Here is a 17,920-nt window from a genome sequence, read left to right on the forward strand (position 1 = left end):
GTACTCTGCATATAAGTTAAATAAACAGGGTGACAATATACAGCCTTGACGTACTCTTTTTCCTACTTGGAACCAGTCTGTTGTTCCATGTCCAGTTCTAACTGTTGCTTCCTGATCTGCATACAGATTTCTCAAGAGGCAGATCAGGTGGTCTGGTATTTCCATCTCTTTCAGACTTTTCCACAGTTTATTGTAATCCACACAGTCAAAGGCTTCGGCATAGTCAATAAAGCAGAAATAGATGTTTTTCTGGAACTCTCTTGCTTTTTCCATGATCCAGCAGATGTTGGCAATTTGATCTCTGGTTCCTCTGCCTTTTCTAAAACCAGCTTGAACATCAGGAAGTTCATGGTTCACATGTTGCTGAAGTCTGGCTTGGAGAATTTTGAGCATTATTTTACTAGCATGTGAGATGAGTGCAATTGTGCGGTAGTTTGAGCATTCTTTGGCATTGCCTTTCTTTGGGATTGGAATGAAGACTGACCTTTTCCAGTCCTGTGGCCACTGCTGAGTTTTCCAAATGTGCTGACATATTGAGTGCAGCACTTTCACAGAATCATCTTTCAGGATTTGGAATGCCTCAACTGGAATTCTATCACCTCCACTAGCTTTGTTTGTAGTGATGCTTTCTAAGGCCCACTTGACTTCACATTCCAGGATGTCTGGCTCTAGGTCAGTGATCACACCATCGTGATTATCTGGGTCTTACAAAAATTATATAGAATAATGTAATGAATATCCATGTCCCTAATGTCAACATAAGAAATCAGCACTGCAGTTACTAGTGAAGAGCCCTGTGTAAGCCCCCATGATCCTTGCCTTTTCCTTCCCTCTCCAGTAGTAACTGCCTTCCTGAACTTGGTGATATGCATTCTAATGGTCTCTGTATTCATGTGTGTGTGTGTAATGCCTTTAAACATTATACAAATCCATTCTAATGGTCACTGTGTTCGTGTGTGTGTGTGTAATGCTTTTAAACACTATATAAATAGTATCACGCTCTATATATCCTTCTGTCATTTGTGTCTTTTTTTTTTTTTTTGGCTCCACATGTATTTTTGAGGTGTATGCAAGTTCAAATATGCAGCCATATTTTAGATACTTCCACTCTGTGATTCCCTTATATGAATAAACCAGAAATATATTCTTTCTCCTATGGATCACCATTTAAATTGTTTCCATGTTTCTTTTCTCTGTGACAAAATGACGTGGCAATGAGCTTTCTTGAACTTGTCTGCTTATGTAGTGTTTGGCAGATTCCCTAGGATGTACGCCCAGGGCTGAAATTCCTGGGAGTTGGGGGAAGTGATAGGGAATACACCTCGTCAGCTTTGGTAGGTGAAGCCCAACTGCTCTCCAACGTGGACAATATTTCCAAAGGAGGACCCACATCCTACCAGCCGCAGATGAGTTCTTGTTACTCTTCCTCCTGGCTGACACTTGTTTATATCACTATTTTTAGTTTTGGAAATCTGATTAATTTTAAAATAAATATTTAATTTTTATATTGTGATTACATATATTACCATTTAAACTATTTTAAAAAGATTTTTTAAAGTCTTTTTTTAAATTTGTTATAATATTGCTTCTGTTTTCTGTTTTGCTTTTTTTGGCTCCCCAAACAGGGATCCAACCTGCACCCCCTGCATCAGAAGGCAAAGTCTTAACCACTAGACTACCAGGGAAGTCCCCATTTAAACTATTTTTAAGTGTATGGTTCAGTGATATTAAGTACATTCACATTGCCGTGCAACCACCACCTCCATCCACCTCCAGAACATCTCAGTTCAGTTCAGTTCAGTTGCTCAGTCATGACCCCAGCTGCCAACCCATGGACTGCAGCACGCCAGGCCTCCCTGTCCATTACCAACTCCCAGAGCTTGCTCAAACTCATGTCCATCAAGTCAGTGATGCCATCCAACCATCTCATCCTCTGTCATTCCCTTCTCCTCCTGCCTTCAATCTTTCTCAGCATCAAGGTCTTTTCCAATGAGTCAGTTCTTCATATCAGGTGGCTAAACTTTTGGAGCTTCAGCTTCAGCATCAACCCTTCCAATGAATAATCAGGACTGATTTCTCTTAGGATGGACTGGTTTGATCTCCCCTCTGTCTAAGGGACTCTCAAGAGTCTTCTCCTACATGAAAGTTCAAAGCATCAATTCTTCGGTGCTCAGCTTTCTTTATGGTCCAACTCTCACATCCATACATGACTACTGGAAAAACCATAGTTTTGACTATACAGACCTTTGTCATCAAAGTTATGTCTCTGCTTTTTAATATGCTGTCTAGGTTGGTCATAGCTTTACTTCCAAGGAATAAGCATCTTTTAATTTCATGGCCGAAGAGACCATCTGCAGTGATTTTGCAGTCCAAGAAAATAAAGCCACTGTTTCCCCATCTATTTGCCGTGAATTGATGGAACCAAATGCCATGATCTTAGTTTTCTGAATGTTGAGTTTTAAGCAAGCTTTTTCACTCTCCTCTTTCACCTTCATCAAAAAGCTCTTTAGTTCCAGAAAGTCTCTCATTTTTCAAATGAATAGTCTGTACCCATTAAACACAAATCCCCTGTTTCCCCCTCTCCCAGGCTCTGGAAACCTCCACTTTATTTTCTGTCTCTATGAATTTAACTATTTTAGGTGAAATCATACAATATTTGTTCTTTTGTCACTGGCTTATTTCACTTAGTTTAATGTCTTAGAGGCTACTTCATGCTGTAGCATGTGTCAGAATTTCCTTCCTTTAAAAATTTTTTTTTATTGAAGCATAGCTGATTTATAATGTTGTGTTAGTTTCAGATGTACAGCAAAATGATTCAGTTATATATACATATGTATCTACTTTTTTCAAATTATTTTTCCTTATGGGTTATTACAAAATATTGAGTATAGTTTTCCTGGGCTGTACAGTAGATCCTTGTTCGGTCAGTTCAGTTCAGTCACTCAGTTGGGTCTGACTCTTTGCCACCCCATGGACTGCAGCACACCAGGCCTCCTTGTCCATCACCAACTCCCAGAGTTTACTCAAACTCATATCCGTGGAGTCAGTTATGTCATCCAACCATCTCATCCTCTGTCATCCTCTTCTCCTCCTGAGTTCAATTTTTCTCAGCATCAGGGTCTTTTTCAATGAGTCAGTTCTTTGCATCAGATGGCCAACGTATTGGAGTTTCAGCTTCAGGATCAGTCCTTCCAGCAGGGTTTGATCTCCCTGCTGTCCAAGGGACTCTCAAGAGTCTTCTCCAACATCATAGTTCAAAAGCATCAATTCTTCAGCGCTCAGCTTTCTTTATAGTCCAACTCTCACATCCATACATGACTACTGGAAAAGCCATAGCTTTGACTAGATGGACCTTTGTTGGCAAAGTAATGTCTCTGCTTTTTAATATACTGTCTAGGTTGGTCATAACTTTTCTTCCAAGTAGCAAGTGTCTTTTAATTTCATGGCTGAAGTCATCATCTGCAGTGATTTTGAAGCCCTCCAAAATAAAGTCTGTCACTGTTTCCACTGCTTCCCCATCTATTTGTCCTGAAGTGATGGGACTAGGTGCCATGATCTTAGTTTTCTGAATGTTGAGTTTAGGCCAACTTTTTCACTCTCCTCTTTCACTTTCATCGAGATCCTTGTTAGTTATCTATTTTATATAGCAGTGTGTATATGTTCATTCCAAACTCCTAATTTAGCCCCCCTCTTCCCTCTTTGGTAAGCATAAGTTTGTTTTCTATGTCTATGAGTCTATTTCTGTTTTGTATATAAATTCATTTGAATAATTTTTTTAGATTCCACATGTAAGTGATATCATATGATAGTTGTCTTGTTTTCTGACTTACTTCACTTAGTATGATAATCTCTAGGTCCAACCATGTTGTTGCAAATGGCATTATTTCATTCTTTTTATGGCTGAATAATATTCCTTTGTATAAACATACCACATCTTCTTTATCCATTTATCTGTCAGTGGATACTTAGGCTGCTTCTATGTCTTGGCTGTTGTAAATAGTGCTGCGGTGAACATTGGAGTGAATGTATCTTTTTGAGAGGGTAAAAAGAAAATTAGACACACCACAAAGGAAGATGAATAAATGATCAATACCCCCCAGAAAATGTGCTCAACATTATTAGTCATTAAACAAACACAAACTAAAACCATTACACACCCAGAATGGCTGGGTGGCTAGAATGGCTAAAACTGTAACTGAAAAGATATCAAATATTGACAAGGTATGGAGCAACTGGAATGCTCACACATGGTTTTGGGAACTGTAAAATGGTACAACCAAAGAAAAAGAGTGGAAGTTTCTTAATAAATTAAAAATATGCCCACTCTTTTGCCCAGCAATTCCAGTCCTACATATTTACCTAAGAGAAATGAAAACATGTGTCCATTAAAAAAAGTTATACAGTAACTATCACAATAACTTCATCATAGCCTAAAACTGGAAACAGCCCAAGTGGAAAAATCAGGATGGTAGTTGCCTCTGAAATTGGATGGATGGTTGACTGGAAAGGAGGATGGAGGTTGACTGGAGGTTGACTGGAAAGGAGAATGAGGGAACTTTCTGGGGTAATGCTAATGTTTGTATATTCATAGGAATTGGGGCTGCACAATATGTACAGAATTTAGCATGTGTCAATATTGGTGTATTTTATTGTATGTAAATTTTATAATGAAAGAAAAAGCATGCAGACAAATATTGTGCCCTAATCAATGATACACATTTAGGAAGAAATGTATTGAATGATACAGGTTTATGAGGAAATGTATTGATGTCTTCAATTTACATTGGGAGGCAACAAAAATAAGATGGACTAATTGCTTAATGGAGGGGCAGGTAAGTGAATAGACAGGAGATAAAGCAAATGTAGTGAAATGTTCATAGGAGAAACTGAGGTGGGATTAATAGTTGTTCACTATTAAATTCTTTCAATTTTGGTCTATTTGAAACTTTTGTTATAATACGCTGGGACAAAAAGATTACATCAGCCATCTTGGAGGAAGAAAGTTGAGCCATAGATCTCAGCCATAGTGTTTTAAGATCTCAGAGATCTCAGAGCCGTAGACCTGAGAAGGGAATGAAGGGCTTGAAGAAAATATAGCTGATACCAGAAGAAAAGTGGTTACAATGGAAAAAAAACAACTCTTGTCCACTAAAAATAGTGACCCCAAAACAGTTTGAGTGTGTGAGAGAAGAAACAGATTTGATTGAAAGAAGATGAATTTAAATGGGTCATGCTCAGACAGCATTCAAAAATATACATGCCCTCAGGGACTATATTTAACATTCTGTGATAAACCATCATGAAAAAGAAGATGAAAGAGAATATATACGTGTGTGTATGTATGTATATGTATAGATACATAAAACAGTCACTTTGTTGTACAGCAGAAATTAACACAGCATTGTAAATCAACTATACGTCAATAAAATACATGTACCCCACTAGACACATTCAGCCCTCCTCATCCTTAACTATGCATTGAACAGACAGCTTCTTTCCTGGCTAGACTTTCTCAAAATCATTTGATTGCCTGTGAAACTTTTTCTTCCTGCACAGAGAGTAATTAATGACTATTAGGGTGGCACCCCACTCCAGTACTCTTGCCTGGAAAATCCCATGGATGGAGGAGCCTGGTAGGCTGCAGTCCATGGGGTCGCTAAGAGTCGGACACGACTGAGCAACTTCCCTTTCACTTTTCACTTTCATGCATTGGAGAAGGAAATGGCAACCCTCTCCAGTGTTCTTGCCTGGAGAATCCCAGGGACGGGGGAGCCTGGTGGGCTGCTGTCTATGGGGTCGCACAGAGTCGGACACGACTGAAGTGACTTAGCAGCAGCAGCAGCAGGGTTTGTTACATTAAACCTCCTTCCTTCCATCTGTTCATCCACCCAACAAAGGCTCTTCCTGTGTATAGATTATTGAGGTATGGCCTCTGAAAGGCCCTTCCTGCAATAATCCATCCTCACCAAGACAGCATGGTGTCAGGAACAAGATAGTTAGGACAGGGCCTGGAAACGAAATCCAGGAAGGAGTCACAAAGGACAGAAGATAATCACCAAACCATAAAGAAAGCCTATAGTTGATATCTGTGATGGGAAAGAGACATGAGTCAGCTGACAGAAATGGGCTGGAGTGCCGGTGGTAGCAGTGATGAACACTGCAAAGGATAAAGTAGGCATCTGGTGTGGGGGTGGGAGGGGGCCACTTGCTGGTTATAAAGGAAAAGAGCAGTTACTGTCAGAGCATATGCTCTATTTGTTACCTGGAGATTTCTAGAGATTCTCAAGTCTTTAGGTCCTACAGATTAGGGATAGAGTTAAATGTGTGTGTGTGTGTGCTGAACCTAGTGAAGCCTGGAAATATCTGTCAGGCTTCTCTCTCAGTCACATGGCAAGCAGGCAGGTTTCTCTCTCCCAGTCACATGGGTGTCCTGCTCCTATGTTACCTCCATCTTAGAAATACCGGTTTTCTGCTCTTCAGCTTGGTATTGTACTTGGCTCAGCTCTGGATTTGGAGGCCAGGGGGAAAAACAATGACCACTTCTCTAGAACCAGGCTGCCATGAAGCAGGAAAAATGTGATGCTTCCAAAGAAAATTCTACCCCATGTGGCAGCAGGAAGTAACCTGGCTGCATTTTCACCAAAATGTCAGTCCTGGTTAAGGGCGCTTCATCTTGGAAACAAAATCAGTGGCTGGGATTGCCTTAAAGGTCAAAAAGTCCTAAAAGCCAGGTGGTGGGTTATCTTTCTCACCACAATCCGCAGGACAGGGTCTGACTCCAGGGTCAAAGCACAGGCTGCTTTTTAACCCTTGGGTGAGTATTCCATGCTTCCCAGTGACACATGTCTTTCTGGTTTTTCCTGTTGATCATCACAGCTTCCGAAGACTTGGGGCTCAAGAAAAGAGGCTTTGACAACAGGCCTGGGCCGTGTACCCACAGCCCCTGAGCTGTCTTTTCATAATCTTGTAAAGAAGAAATAAATGCTGCTCATAGAAAGCTTTCCTCCCACTGGCAAGGTCTAATGGATAGTCTGGCCTGACAGAGTGGAGAGACAGATGTTTTCATGTTTCAGAACCTGAGGCTTGCAGGTGATTCAGACACAGAACAATTGTGGTTTGTTTGTAAAGATAAAATAGATAAGCCATGGGGAGAGCAAAGGCGAGCCCAGCAAATTCAAGTGCCCCAGTGAAATGACTAGTCCGAGTTGCAGGCTTTGGTCTTGAAATTTCCAGACCTGGGAACCCTCTCCTCTCCTCCTTCCTTTCTCACTGATATCAGTGAATCAAGAGGTGTTACTGAGAAAAAAAAAAAAAAAAGCAAATAGTAGAAGAATATGATCTGTACGATCCCTTTATGTAAAAATAAATCAGATGTACTGCATACACAAACCACCCAGTTTATTTCAAAGGATAAGTATACGTGCTTGCAAATGCAAGGAAAAAAATCACCCAAGGGAGAGTCAGCAAAATGATAATAGAGATTACCTTTGGAGAATGGTGGGTGTCCCTGTTGGCTCAGATGGTAAAGGATTTGCCTGCACTGTGGGAGATCTGGGTTCGATCCTGGGGTTGGGAAGATCCCCTAGAGAAGGAAATGGCAACCTACTCCAGTATTCTTGCCTGGAGAATTCCATGGACAGAGGAGCCTGGTGGGCTACAATCTATGGGGTCACACACTTTAGAGAAGGATGGGGAAGGGAGGGAAGGTGTGAGGAGATGGGAGAACCTACAGGACAGTCAGTAAAATCGGCTTCCCTGGTGGCTCAGCTGGTAAAGAATTCGCCTGCAATGTGGGAGACCTGGGTTCGATCCCCGGGTTGGGAAGAACCCTTGGAGAAGGGAAAGGCTACCCACTCCAATATTCTGGCCTGGAGAATGCCATGGACTATATAGTCCAAGGGGTCACAAAGAGTTGGACACGACTGGGAGACTTTCACCTTCACCTATTTTTTTTTCAGTCTTACCGATAACGCCATCTTTTGAATTTTCTTTCTTTTTGGCTCTCCCGGGTCTTCATTGCTGCCTGCAGGCTTTCTCTAGCTCTGGAGAGTGGGGGTTGCTCTTTAGTTGTGGTGTGTGAGCTGTAGGTGCGACAGCTCCAGTAGTTGCATCGTATGGGCTCAGAAGTTGGGAAGCCTGGCCTTAGTTGCTCTGCAGTATGTGGGATCTTCCTGGACCAGGGTTCGAACCTGTGTCCTCTGCACTTGCAGGTAGAGTCTTAACTCCTGGACCACCAGGGAAGTCCTAATGGTAGCTTTTGAAAAACAAGCAGTGTGTATTTGTGAATTGCTCATATAATAAAAAAATTTCTTTTTCTTTGTTAATCGAAGTATAGTTGATCTATAAGATTGTCTTAGTTTCAGATGTACAGTGAAGTGATTCAGTTAACACACATGCATATAGAAATCTATTCTTTTTCAGATTGTTTTCCATTATAGGTTATTACAAGACATTGAAAACAGTTCCCAATTAGAAATCAATTTTGAGAAAAGATGTTATTCTTTAAGGCATAGTGAGAATATCTAAGTGGGTGAAAAATGTATATTGGAGGTCAGATAACAAAAGGATGGAAATGAACACTTACCTGTCATTTTCCCCTCATCGTAAGAAGTGATAATGATGGTGAGGGTGTTGTCAAGTTTACTGAACTAGGAGCAACCTTGTGTTAAATCGTTTACTTACATTATCTACGTTTTATGACCTTATGAGTTGGGTGCTATTAATTATTCCCATGTTACAGATGAGGAACCTGAGACTCGGGGAGCTAAAGGGATCTGCCCAAGGTCAGTACAAGTTGAGCACATTGCAGCTGCACTGGACCACCAGGGAAGTCCCCCTCGGGATTCTTGTGGCTTCACCCCATAGGATTCCCAGCACCTCTTTTCTCTGATGTATCTCTCTTTCTCCTTCTTTTCCTTCCTCCTTTCCCCATACCCACCACTCTCCTAACATTCTTAGGAGATACGGTAGTCTGAGTAGCAGATGGCGTAATTCCTGGTGGCCCAGTGGTTAAGAATCCACCTGCCAATGCAGGGGACTGGGGTTCAATCCCTGGTCTGGGAAGATCCCACATGCCTTGGAGCAACTAAGCCCGTGTGCCACAAATACTGAGCCCTCGCACTCTAGAGCCTGAGCTCCGAAACAAGAGAAGCCACTGGAGTGAGAAGCCTGGACAATGCACTAGAGAGTGAAAAGAAAAGAAAAGTGAATCCCAAAGGCCCTGAGCTGGTTGGAAACCTTCAACAGATGCCCTACCTGGACTGAGGCAGTCCGGGTTACCCAGTGGTTAGGAGCACAGTTTCTGGAGTCAGACCTGGCCCAGTCCCAGCTCTGCCCCCTTAGTAACTGACTCACCTTGGACAAGTCCCCTAAGTCTCTGATGAAGCCACATGTCCCTCCTGGAAAATGGCCATGTCCCAGAGACTCTATGGAGCACACGTGGGATGCACACAGAGCACTTGGGCAAACCATGGCCAGAGGATGCTCGGAAGTGCCCATTACTAGGATTGGCATCACTGAGGGGGCTGTGGGCTGTGTCCTAAGGACTGAGCCCCCAATCTGTGAGCACTTGCACTCTGTAGCAGAGACCGAGGAGGGTGGAGCATGGAGCACGGCAGCAGGAAGGTGCTCCCAATCCAGCCAGGCCTGCCTCTGTTGCTGGAGGGTTCTGAGAGTGGGAGCTCGAGGGCAGGGGCTTGTTTACACTGTAGCCTGTGCCTGGAACAGTGTGCGGCACAGAGTAAGTACTCAGGAATTATTTTTACAGAAGGAAGAAGAGTGGATGCTCAATTAGGTTTCCCATGGGAATAAATAAACACATGAGGAAATAAAGCAAGGCTTCTCGGCAACAGCCCAGTCCTCATAGCCTTCTACTTCTCCCAGGAGTTTTTAGCATTTAACATCTATGAAAAGGCACAGCTCTACATCCTTCTGGTTTATCCCTGCGGCCTTGGTTTTATCTCTAAATAGTAAGAAGCTTCCTCCACAGCAGCGCCTGTGTCTACATGAGATGAGCTATCACACAAATTTTGTTTTTCTTTCTTTCTTTTTATTTTGGCTATTCTGAGTCTTGGCTGTGGGGTGCGTGGGCTTCTCTAGTTGGGACGTGTGGCCTTCCCTTGCTTCGGAGCACAGGCTCAGTAGTCACAGCCTCTCTAATTGCTGTGCATCAAGTGGGATCTTAGTTTCCCAAACAGGGATCGAACCCATGTTCCCCGCATTGGAAGGCAGATTCTTAACCACTGGACCACCAGGGAAGTCCCCACACCAACTTTATAGGTCACATTTTTATATCCCTTTCATGCTATTTTCAATATAGACATGCTTTTAAGCATTTTAAGCATAAAAGCACTGAACATTTTTTTTTAATTTGTACGAATGAACCTATTCACAAAACAGAAATAGAGTCACAGATATAGAAAACAAATTTATCATTGCCAAAGGAGAAAGGTGGGGTAGGGGAGGGATGAACTGGGAGATTGGGATTGACATGTACACACTGCTGTGTATAAAATAGATAACTGATAAGAACTTACTGCATAGCATGGGAACTCAATACTCTGTAATGAACTATACGGGAATAGAGACTAAAAAAGAGTGGACATATGTATATGTATAACCTATTGACTTTGCTGCACAGCAGAAACTTATATGACATTGTAAATCAGCTATACTCCAATAAAAATTTATTAAGAAATTTTTGAAGATGAATTCCTGATTTGCACAGGTAGCAAGTTATTAAAGGAAAAGTAGCAATGATTGTTGCCAAATCCTGATTTTATGACCATAATATATATGGATTGTCAGAATTTATTTCATGACTTTTGCATATATATTCATAAGAGACATAGTCTCTGGTTTTCTTTTTTCAGTGCTGTGTTATCACCACTTGGTAATGAGGTTATACAAATTTCATGAGATAAATTGGGAGGCTTCTTCCATTCTTCTCTCTGCTATGGAAGAATCTGAATCTTGAAATTACCTGTTCCATGGATGTCTGAAGTAATCCAGACATAAAACTCTCAGGGCCTGGAGACTTTTCCCAGGGAGAGAATTTTTTGAGAAAATTATCTATCTCTTCCTTAGTTAATATGTTATTTGATTTTTCACTTCTTTAAAAGTCAACTTTGGTAATTTTATAATGCCTTGGAAGTCATAAATCATTCATTCCATCCAGATTTTCAATTTTACCAGCCAGATCTGTACATGCAGCTCTCTTCAATTTTTTAAAAAATTTTGGCTGTACTGGGTCTTCACTGTGGTGGGTGGGGTCTTTGCTGTGGCTCTCAGGTCTTCTTTAGTTATGGCTTGTGGGGTTAGTTGCCCAGAGGCATGGGGCATCTTGGTGGCATTCCCTGACTGGGCATTCCCTGGTGACTCTGCTGGTAAAGAATCCGCCTGCAATGCAGGAGACCCAGTTTCGATCCCTGGGTTGGGAAGATCCCCTGGAGAAGGAAATGGCTACCCACTCCAGTATTCTTGCCTGGAGAATTCCATGGACAGAAGAGCCTCGTGAGCTTACAGTCCATGGGGTCACAAAGAGTTAGACAGAACTGGGCAACTAACGCTTTCACTTTTCACTTCATGGGAGACCTTAGTTGCCTAACCAGGCATCAAACCCAGGTTCCCTGCATTGGAAGGTGTATTCTTAACCACCGGACCACCAGGGAAGTCCCCTCTATTCATTTTTGAAATCTCCTCCATCATTGTATTCCCTTTCCCATTCCTCATGTTTATATTTACATTTATAAATGTAATATATAATTTATATAAATATATTCTATATTTAGACTTCCCTGGTGGCTCAGATAGTAGAGCGTTTGCCTACAATGCGAGATTAAAAGACGCTTGCACCTTGGAAGGAAAGCTATGACCAACCTAGATAACATATTAAAAAGCAGAGACATTACTTTGCCAACAAAGGTTCATTTAGTTAAGGCTATGGTTTCTCCAGTAGTCATGTATGGATGTGAGAGTTGGACTATAAAGAAAGCTGAGCGCAGAAGAATTGATGCTTTTGAACTGTGGTGTTGGAGAAGACTCTTGAGAGTCCCCTGGACTGCAAGGAGATCCAACCAGTCCATCCTAAAGGAGATCAGTCCTGGGTATTCATTGGAAGGACTGATGTCGAAGCTGAAACTCCAATACTTTGGCCACCTGATGCGAAGAGCTGACTCATTTGAAAAGACCCTGATGCTGGAAAAGATTGAGAGCAGGAGGAGAAGGGGATGACAGAAGATGAGATGGTTGGATGGCATCACTGACTTGATGGACATGAGTTTAAGCAAGCTCCGGGAGTTGGTGATGGACAGGGAGGCCTGGCATGCTGCAGTCCATGGGGTCTCAGAGTCAGACACGACTGAGTGACTGAACTGAACTGAACATTCCACTGTGTGCTTACCACATTTTGTTTACCCATTCATCTATCACTGGGCACTTGTATCTACCTTTTGGCTGCTGTGAAAAACGCTGCTATGAACATGGGTGTGCAAATATGGAAGCTGACTTTTGCATCCTTTGTTATGGCATGTGCTAAGTTGCTTCAACCGTGCAACCGTATGTACCATAGCCCACCAGGCTCCTCTGACAATGGGATTTCCCAGGCAAGAATACTGGAGTGGGTTGCCATGGCCTCCTCCAGGGAATCTGCTGGACCTAGGAATCAAACCAGTGTCTCTTATGTCTCCTGCATTGGCAGGTGGGTTCTTTACCACTAGCACCACCAGAGAAGCCCTGTCATGGCGGGTGGTAAGGAATAAACCAAGAACTCCCCCTACTGGTTCTTTCCTGGGGAAATCAGAGTTAAAGGAACCATGGGTCGGCAAAGACCTCATCCTCTCTTCCATGGACGAGGAACTGAGGTTCAGAGAGGACAAGCAACCTGCTTGAAGTCACACAGCTGGGAAGTGGAGGACTCAAGGTTTGAACCCAGAAATGCTGTTTCCTAGCCTCCTGCTCTCTCTTGTCCATCCCTCTGGGCCAACTAATGTCTCTTCAGTAATGGGCTTGGCCCAAAGTTATTCTGGGGAGAGCTGCGTCTCAGTGCTGGGCAAGATGGCTGCAGGAGCCTGAAACCTGTTTTGCTTATTACGGATGAAAAGCAGATAAGATTTTTTTTAATTAATTAATTTTTTTATTGAAGGATAATTGCTTTACAGAATTCTGTTGTTCAGATAAGATTTGAAATGTTATGCTTCTGCAGCCAGTGCGGGGTGGAGCAGGGCCCCTGTGAGCAGTCACACCAAATGAAACATATTACTTAGGAGTGATTGGAAGGCAGACAGGCTGAAAACACTGTGCACAGAAGGACTACTGCTGTCCGCTCATGAGGATCAAAATCACTTTCCCCAGGCTCGCAGGTGGATTCACATTTAGAGCAATTTCCCTCATGGTAGCGCAACTCCATGACTAGGCTTGGGCTTGTGGACAAGTGATTTCCCAGCTGAATGACTTCCCGCCCCAGCACAGGGAATGGGGCTTGGTTTTCCTGGTTCTGTCCTGACGCTGCCTGCAGAGATGTCCACTCAGCACTCGAGATCCATCCTCGCAGTACCGGTTGGGATGAGAAGGGTGAGCTGAGCCTTGACCCCAGGCACTGGTTGAGCACTTACTTGGTGCGCCATAGCCAGCAGCCTGGCCCTAGTAGCAGCAAAGCAAGAAACTGACTCTCAGAGAGGTTGAGGTGCAGGTCCAAAGTCACACAGCGCTCCCAAGGAGCTCCTAATAGCAGGAAGTCAGGGCTGGCTGGTAGGTACAGTCCTGTGTGGTACTAATGCCCTGCCTGCAGACATTTAGAGGGAGGAGGCAGGGCAGCACTGCCCACCTTATGGCATACGACTCAGGGGGTTCTCAGCTCCTCGAAGCCAAATCCTGGGAAGGCTCTCAAACTCCAGCAGAGGGACCCTGAGCCTGGGTTCTGAGGCACGGCCACAGGCTGGGGGGTCCTGCAGCAAGTGTTAGCACATTTTTCTCACACTGTGAGTGGAGGCAGGGCTGAGTCTGCAGCTATGGGAAGGAGGAAGGCCACAGCAGCCAGGAGCCGCCAGCTCAAGGTATTGACAGAGTGACAGACGGCCCAGCTGTTAGAGACTGGGGGTCTGGGAAGGGAACACTGACCCAAACGCCAGACACAGGCACACCAGCCCTCTGATGTGTATTTCTGAACACCCAGTTAGTGCTGGGCCCCTGGAGCTCCCGCTCCAGCAGGAAGCAGACGTGGAACAAGGATGGCAACGTATTAGCTAGAGGGTCACAGACACCAAGTGCTGCGCTGAGCACTTTGGAGAGATTCACTCTTCAGTCCTCAGGAGAGCTGATGAGGAGGGTGGTCATAAGAGCAGCCTAACATCTTAACAAATAACCCCACCATAAGAGCACATTTCCTATTCATTTCCCATTCCATGAGGTGCAGGGGGGTTGGGTAGGGCCTGTTCCCTGTGGTCATTCATGGGCCCAGCATAGAGAGTGGAAAGAATGGCACAGGACGTTTTAGGAGCCAGGCCTAGGAGCTGCAACATCACTTCCTCCTACATTCCATTGTCCAGAACTCTGTCACATGGTACCTGCAGGGGAGCCTGGGAAATGTAGTCTGGCTGGGAGTACCTGGGAGGAAAAGGGAAACAGCTTGGTGGACAGCAGTCAGCTTTTGCCACTGGTAGGAGCCACTAGTGTTCCACTTTTGCACCGAGGAGACCAAAGCTCAGAGAGGGCCAATGGCTCAGCTGGGCGGGGATGGAGGTGGGATTCAGCTGCAGGCAGCCTGATTCCAGGGAGCATACCCTAACCACCAGGTACACTGCCCTTCTGGAAGTGATGGCATGCTGTGTGTGTTGAGAGTGAGGGCTCTGCCCAAACTTCCTGGGTTCAGTCCCGACTCTGCCTATTATCAGCTGTGTGACCTTAGGTAGGTCATGTAACCTCTCTGCGCCTCAGATCCTCCCACTCCTGGAGGAGGGCCCTGGCCTTTTCTAGCCCCTTCTCTGCTCTTTCCCAGGGGCAGCAGGACAAGAGAGGAAGACGGAACAACACAGGAGAAAACCACGCAGCTCACGCTGGGAGCCTGGGTGGACCAAAGAGGAGGAGAGGGGACTGAGAAGCAGAGGCCTGGCCCTCCACTTTATCCACCACCATCCTCATCTTGGTCCCAAGGTGGCTGCTTCTCTGTCTGTGTTTGCACATCAGGTTCTCCGTGAGGGCTGTTAACCAAGGGGGCGGCAGAGGAAGGGGACCCTGGAGCTGCTAGACTGTGTCTTCCTCCGACAGACTCTGGGTGGGGCCCATGAGGAACAGGCCAATTTGTGAGCCCCAGAACCCACTGGTGAGTAAGGCAGGCCCGGCTCCGGAGCGCTGGTGCTCGGGGAGGAGATTCAAGGGAGTGGGAGAGAAAGACGCCTCACCCGCTCAGTGCTTCCTCTGTAACCAGGGTGCGCATTTAACAAAGCTCAAGCCAAGATGCAAATCCAAACTGCAGTGAGGAATTGCCTCACACACTGATCAGAATGCCCATCATTAAAAAGTCTACGGATAACAGATACTGGAGTGGTTGTGGAGAAAAAGGAATCCTACACCGTGTTGGTGGGAATGTCAACTGGTGCAGTCACCATGAAAAACAACGTGGGAGTTCCTCAAAAAACTAAACATACAGTTGCTGTATGGTCCTGCAATCTCACTCCTCCAAATGTATCGAGACATAACTAGAATCCGAAAAGATCTATGTACCTCAATGTTCATGGCGGTGTTATTTACAATAGCCAAGACATGGAAACACCCTAAATGTTCATTGACAAAACAATGGATAAAGAAGATGTGCTGTACATACATACATATGTAGACACACACACACACGCAGTGGAGTATTAGTCATAAAAAGAATGAAATAATAGCATTTGCAGCAATATGGAAGGACTTAGAGATTATCATACTAAGCGAAGTGGTCAGAAAGAGAAAGCCAAATACCATATATCACTCGTATGTGGAATCTAACATACGGCACAAATCAACATCTACAAAACAGAAATAGAACCATTGGCATACAGAACAGATGGCTGGTTGCCAAGGGGGAGGGTGTTGGGGAAGAGATGGAGTGGGAGGTTGGGGTTAGCAGATGTAGGCTTTTATGTATAGAATGGATAAACAATGTGGTCCTACTGTGTAACACAGGGAACTATACTCAATATCCTATGGTAAACTATAGTCAACAAGAATGCATCTCTACGTATAACTGAATCACTTTGCAGTACAACAGAAATTAACACAACAGTGTTAAGTATAGTTAAAAACTGTACTTCAGTTTTTAAAAATTGAGGGCTTCCCTGATGGTTCAGTGGTAAAGAATCATCTGCTAATGCAGGAGAGACATGGGTTTGGTCCTTGATCCAGGAAGATCCCACATGTCATGGAGCAACCAAGCTTGTGCATCCCCACTATGAAGCCTGTGCTCTAGAGCCTGAGAGCTGCAACTCCTGAGCCCACGAGCTGCAATTCCTGAAGCCCTCACACCCTAGAGGCTGTGCTCTGCAACAAGAGAAGCCGCCGCAATGAGAAGCCTTCACGCTGCAATTAGAGAGCAGTCCCCACTTGCCACAACTAGAGAAAAAAGACCCGTGGAGCTCCGAAGGCCCAGCACAGCCAAAACTGATAAACAAATACATAAATACAATTACTTCGTTGTTCAGTCGCCAAGTCGTGTCAGACTCTTCGTGACCCTGGGGACATAAAGCTCGTCCCATCTCACCCCCCTTGCTGCTTAAAATGCTCTCATGCCCTCTCCCCACCCCCCACCTCCACTCCCCAGATAGTGTCCAAGATTCTGCAGGATCTGGCCTTGCTGTACCACAACCCCACCCTTACAAACTCCCAGCACCCGCCTTGCTGAATCACACGCACATCCCAGAACATGTTGTTTCATGCTCTCCACTCATATTAGTTTGCTGGGGCTGCTGTCATAAAGTACCCCAAGCTGGGTGGCTTCACCAGCAGCAATTTACAGGCTCTCAGATCCCGAGTCTGGAAGTCTGAGATCAAGGTGTCCACAGGGCTGGCTCCTTCCGAGCGCTGTGATGCCGAACCTGTTCTCTGCCTCTCCCAGCTGGTGGTTTGCTGGCAAGCGTGATGTTCTTAGGCTGGTAGGAGCCTCCATCTAATCTCTGCCTTCATATTCACATGGCGTCTTCTCCCTGTGTGTCTGTCTGGATCATATAGGATGAGGGTCCCCTCCGATTCCAGGGTAGCCTTACCTTAACTAATCCCACCTGCCAGGACGTTATTCCTAAATAAGGTCGTATTCTGAAGAACTAGGGGTTAGGACTTTGGCTTATGAATTTGGGGTGGCAACTCAACTCTTAAAAAAAAACTTTTTATTTTGTATTGGAGAAATTCTGAAAGAGATGGGAATACCAGACCACCTGATCTGCCTCTTGAGAAATCTGTATGCAGGTCAGGAAGCAACAGTTAGAACTGGACATGGAACAACAGACTGGTTCCAAATAGGAAAAAGAGTACGTCAAGGCTGTATATTGTCACCCTGCTTATTTAACTTATATGCAGAGTACATCATGAGAAACGCTGGACTGGAAGAAACACAAGCCAGAATCAAGATTGCCGGGAGAAATATCAATCACCTCAGATATGCAGATGACACCACTCTTATGGCAGAAAGTGAAGAGGAACTCAAAAGCTCTTGATGAAAGTGAAAGTGGAGAGTGAAAAAGTTGGCTTAAAGCTCAACATTCAGAAAATGAAGATCATGGCATCTGGTCCCATCACTTCATGGGAAATAGATGGGGAAACAGTGGAAACAGTGTCAGACTTTATTTTTCTGGGCTCCAAAATCACTGCAGATGGTGACTGCAGCCATGAAATTAAAAGATGCTTACTCCTTGGAAGGAAAGTTATGACCAACCTAGATAGCATAATCAAAAGC

General features: G+C 44.3%; 1 protein-coding gene across 1 annotated transcript in view; it reads right to left on the reverse strand.

Moving 5' to 3' along the window:
- FUBP3 (far upstream element (FUSE) binding protein 3) overlaps nt 1-13,622 on the reverse strand; it is a 67,902-nt gene extending 54,280 nt beyond the window's left edge. The window contains exon 1 of the mRNA XM_010856949.1: nt 13,611-13,622. Within this exon, the coding sequence (XP_010855251.1) occupies nt 13,611-13,622 (12 nt within the window). The remainder of the gene's footprint in view (nt 1-13,610) is intronic.
- Nucleotides 13,623-17,920: the final 4,298 nt, after the last annotated feature.

Source organism: Bison bison, unplaced genomic scaffold, assembly GCF_000754665.1.
Source record: "Bison bison bison isolate TAMUID 2011002044 unplaced genomic scaffold, Bison_UMD1.0 scf7180017864375, whole genome shotgun sequence".
NCBI lineage: Eukaryota > Metazoa > Chordata > Mammalia > Artiodactyla > Bovidae > Bison > Bison bison.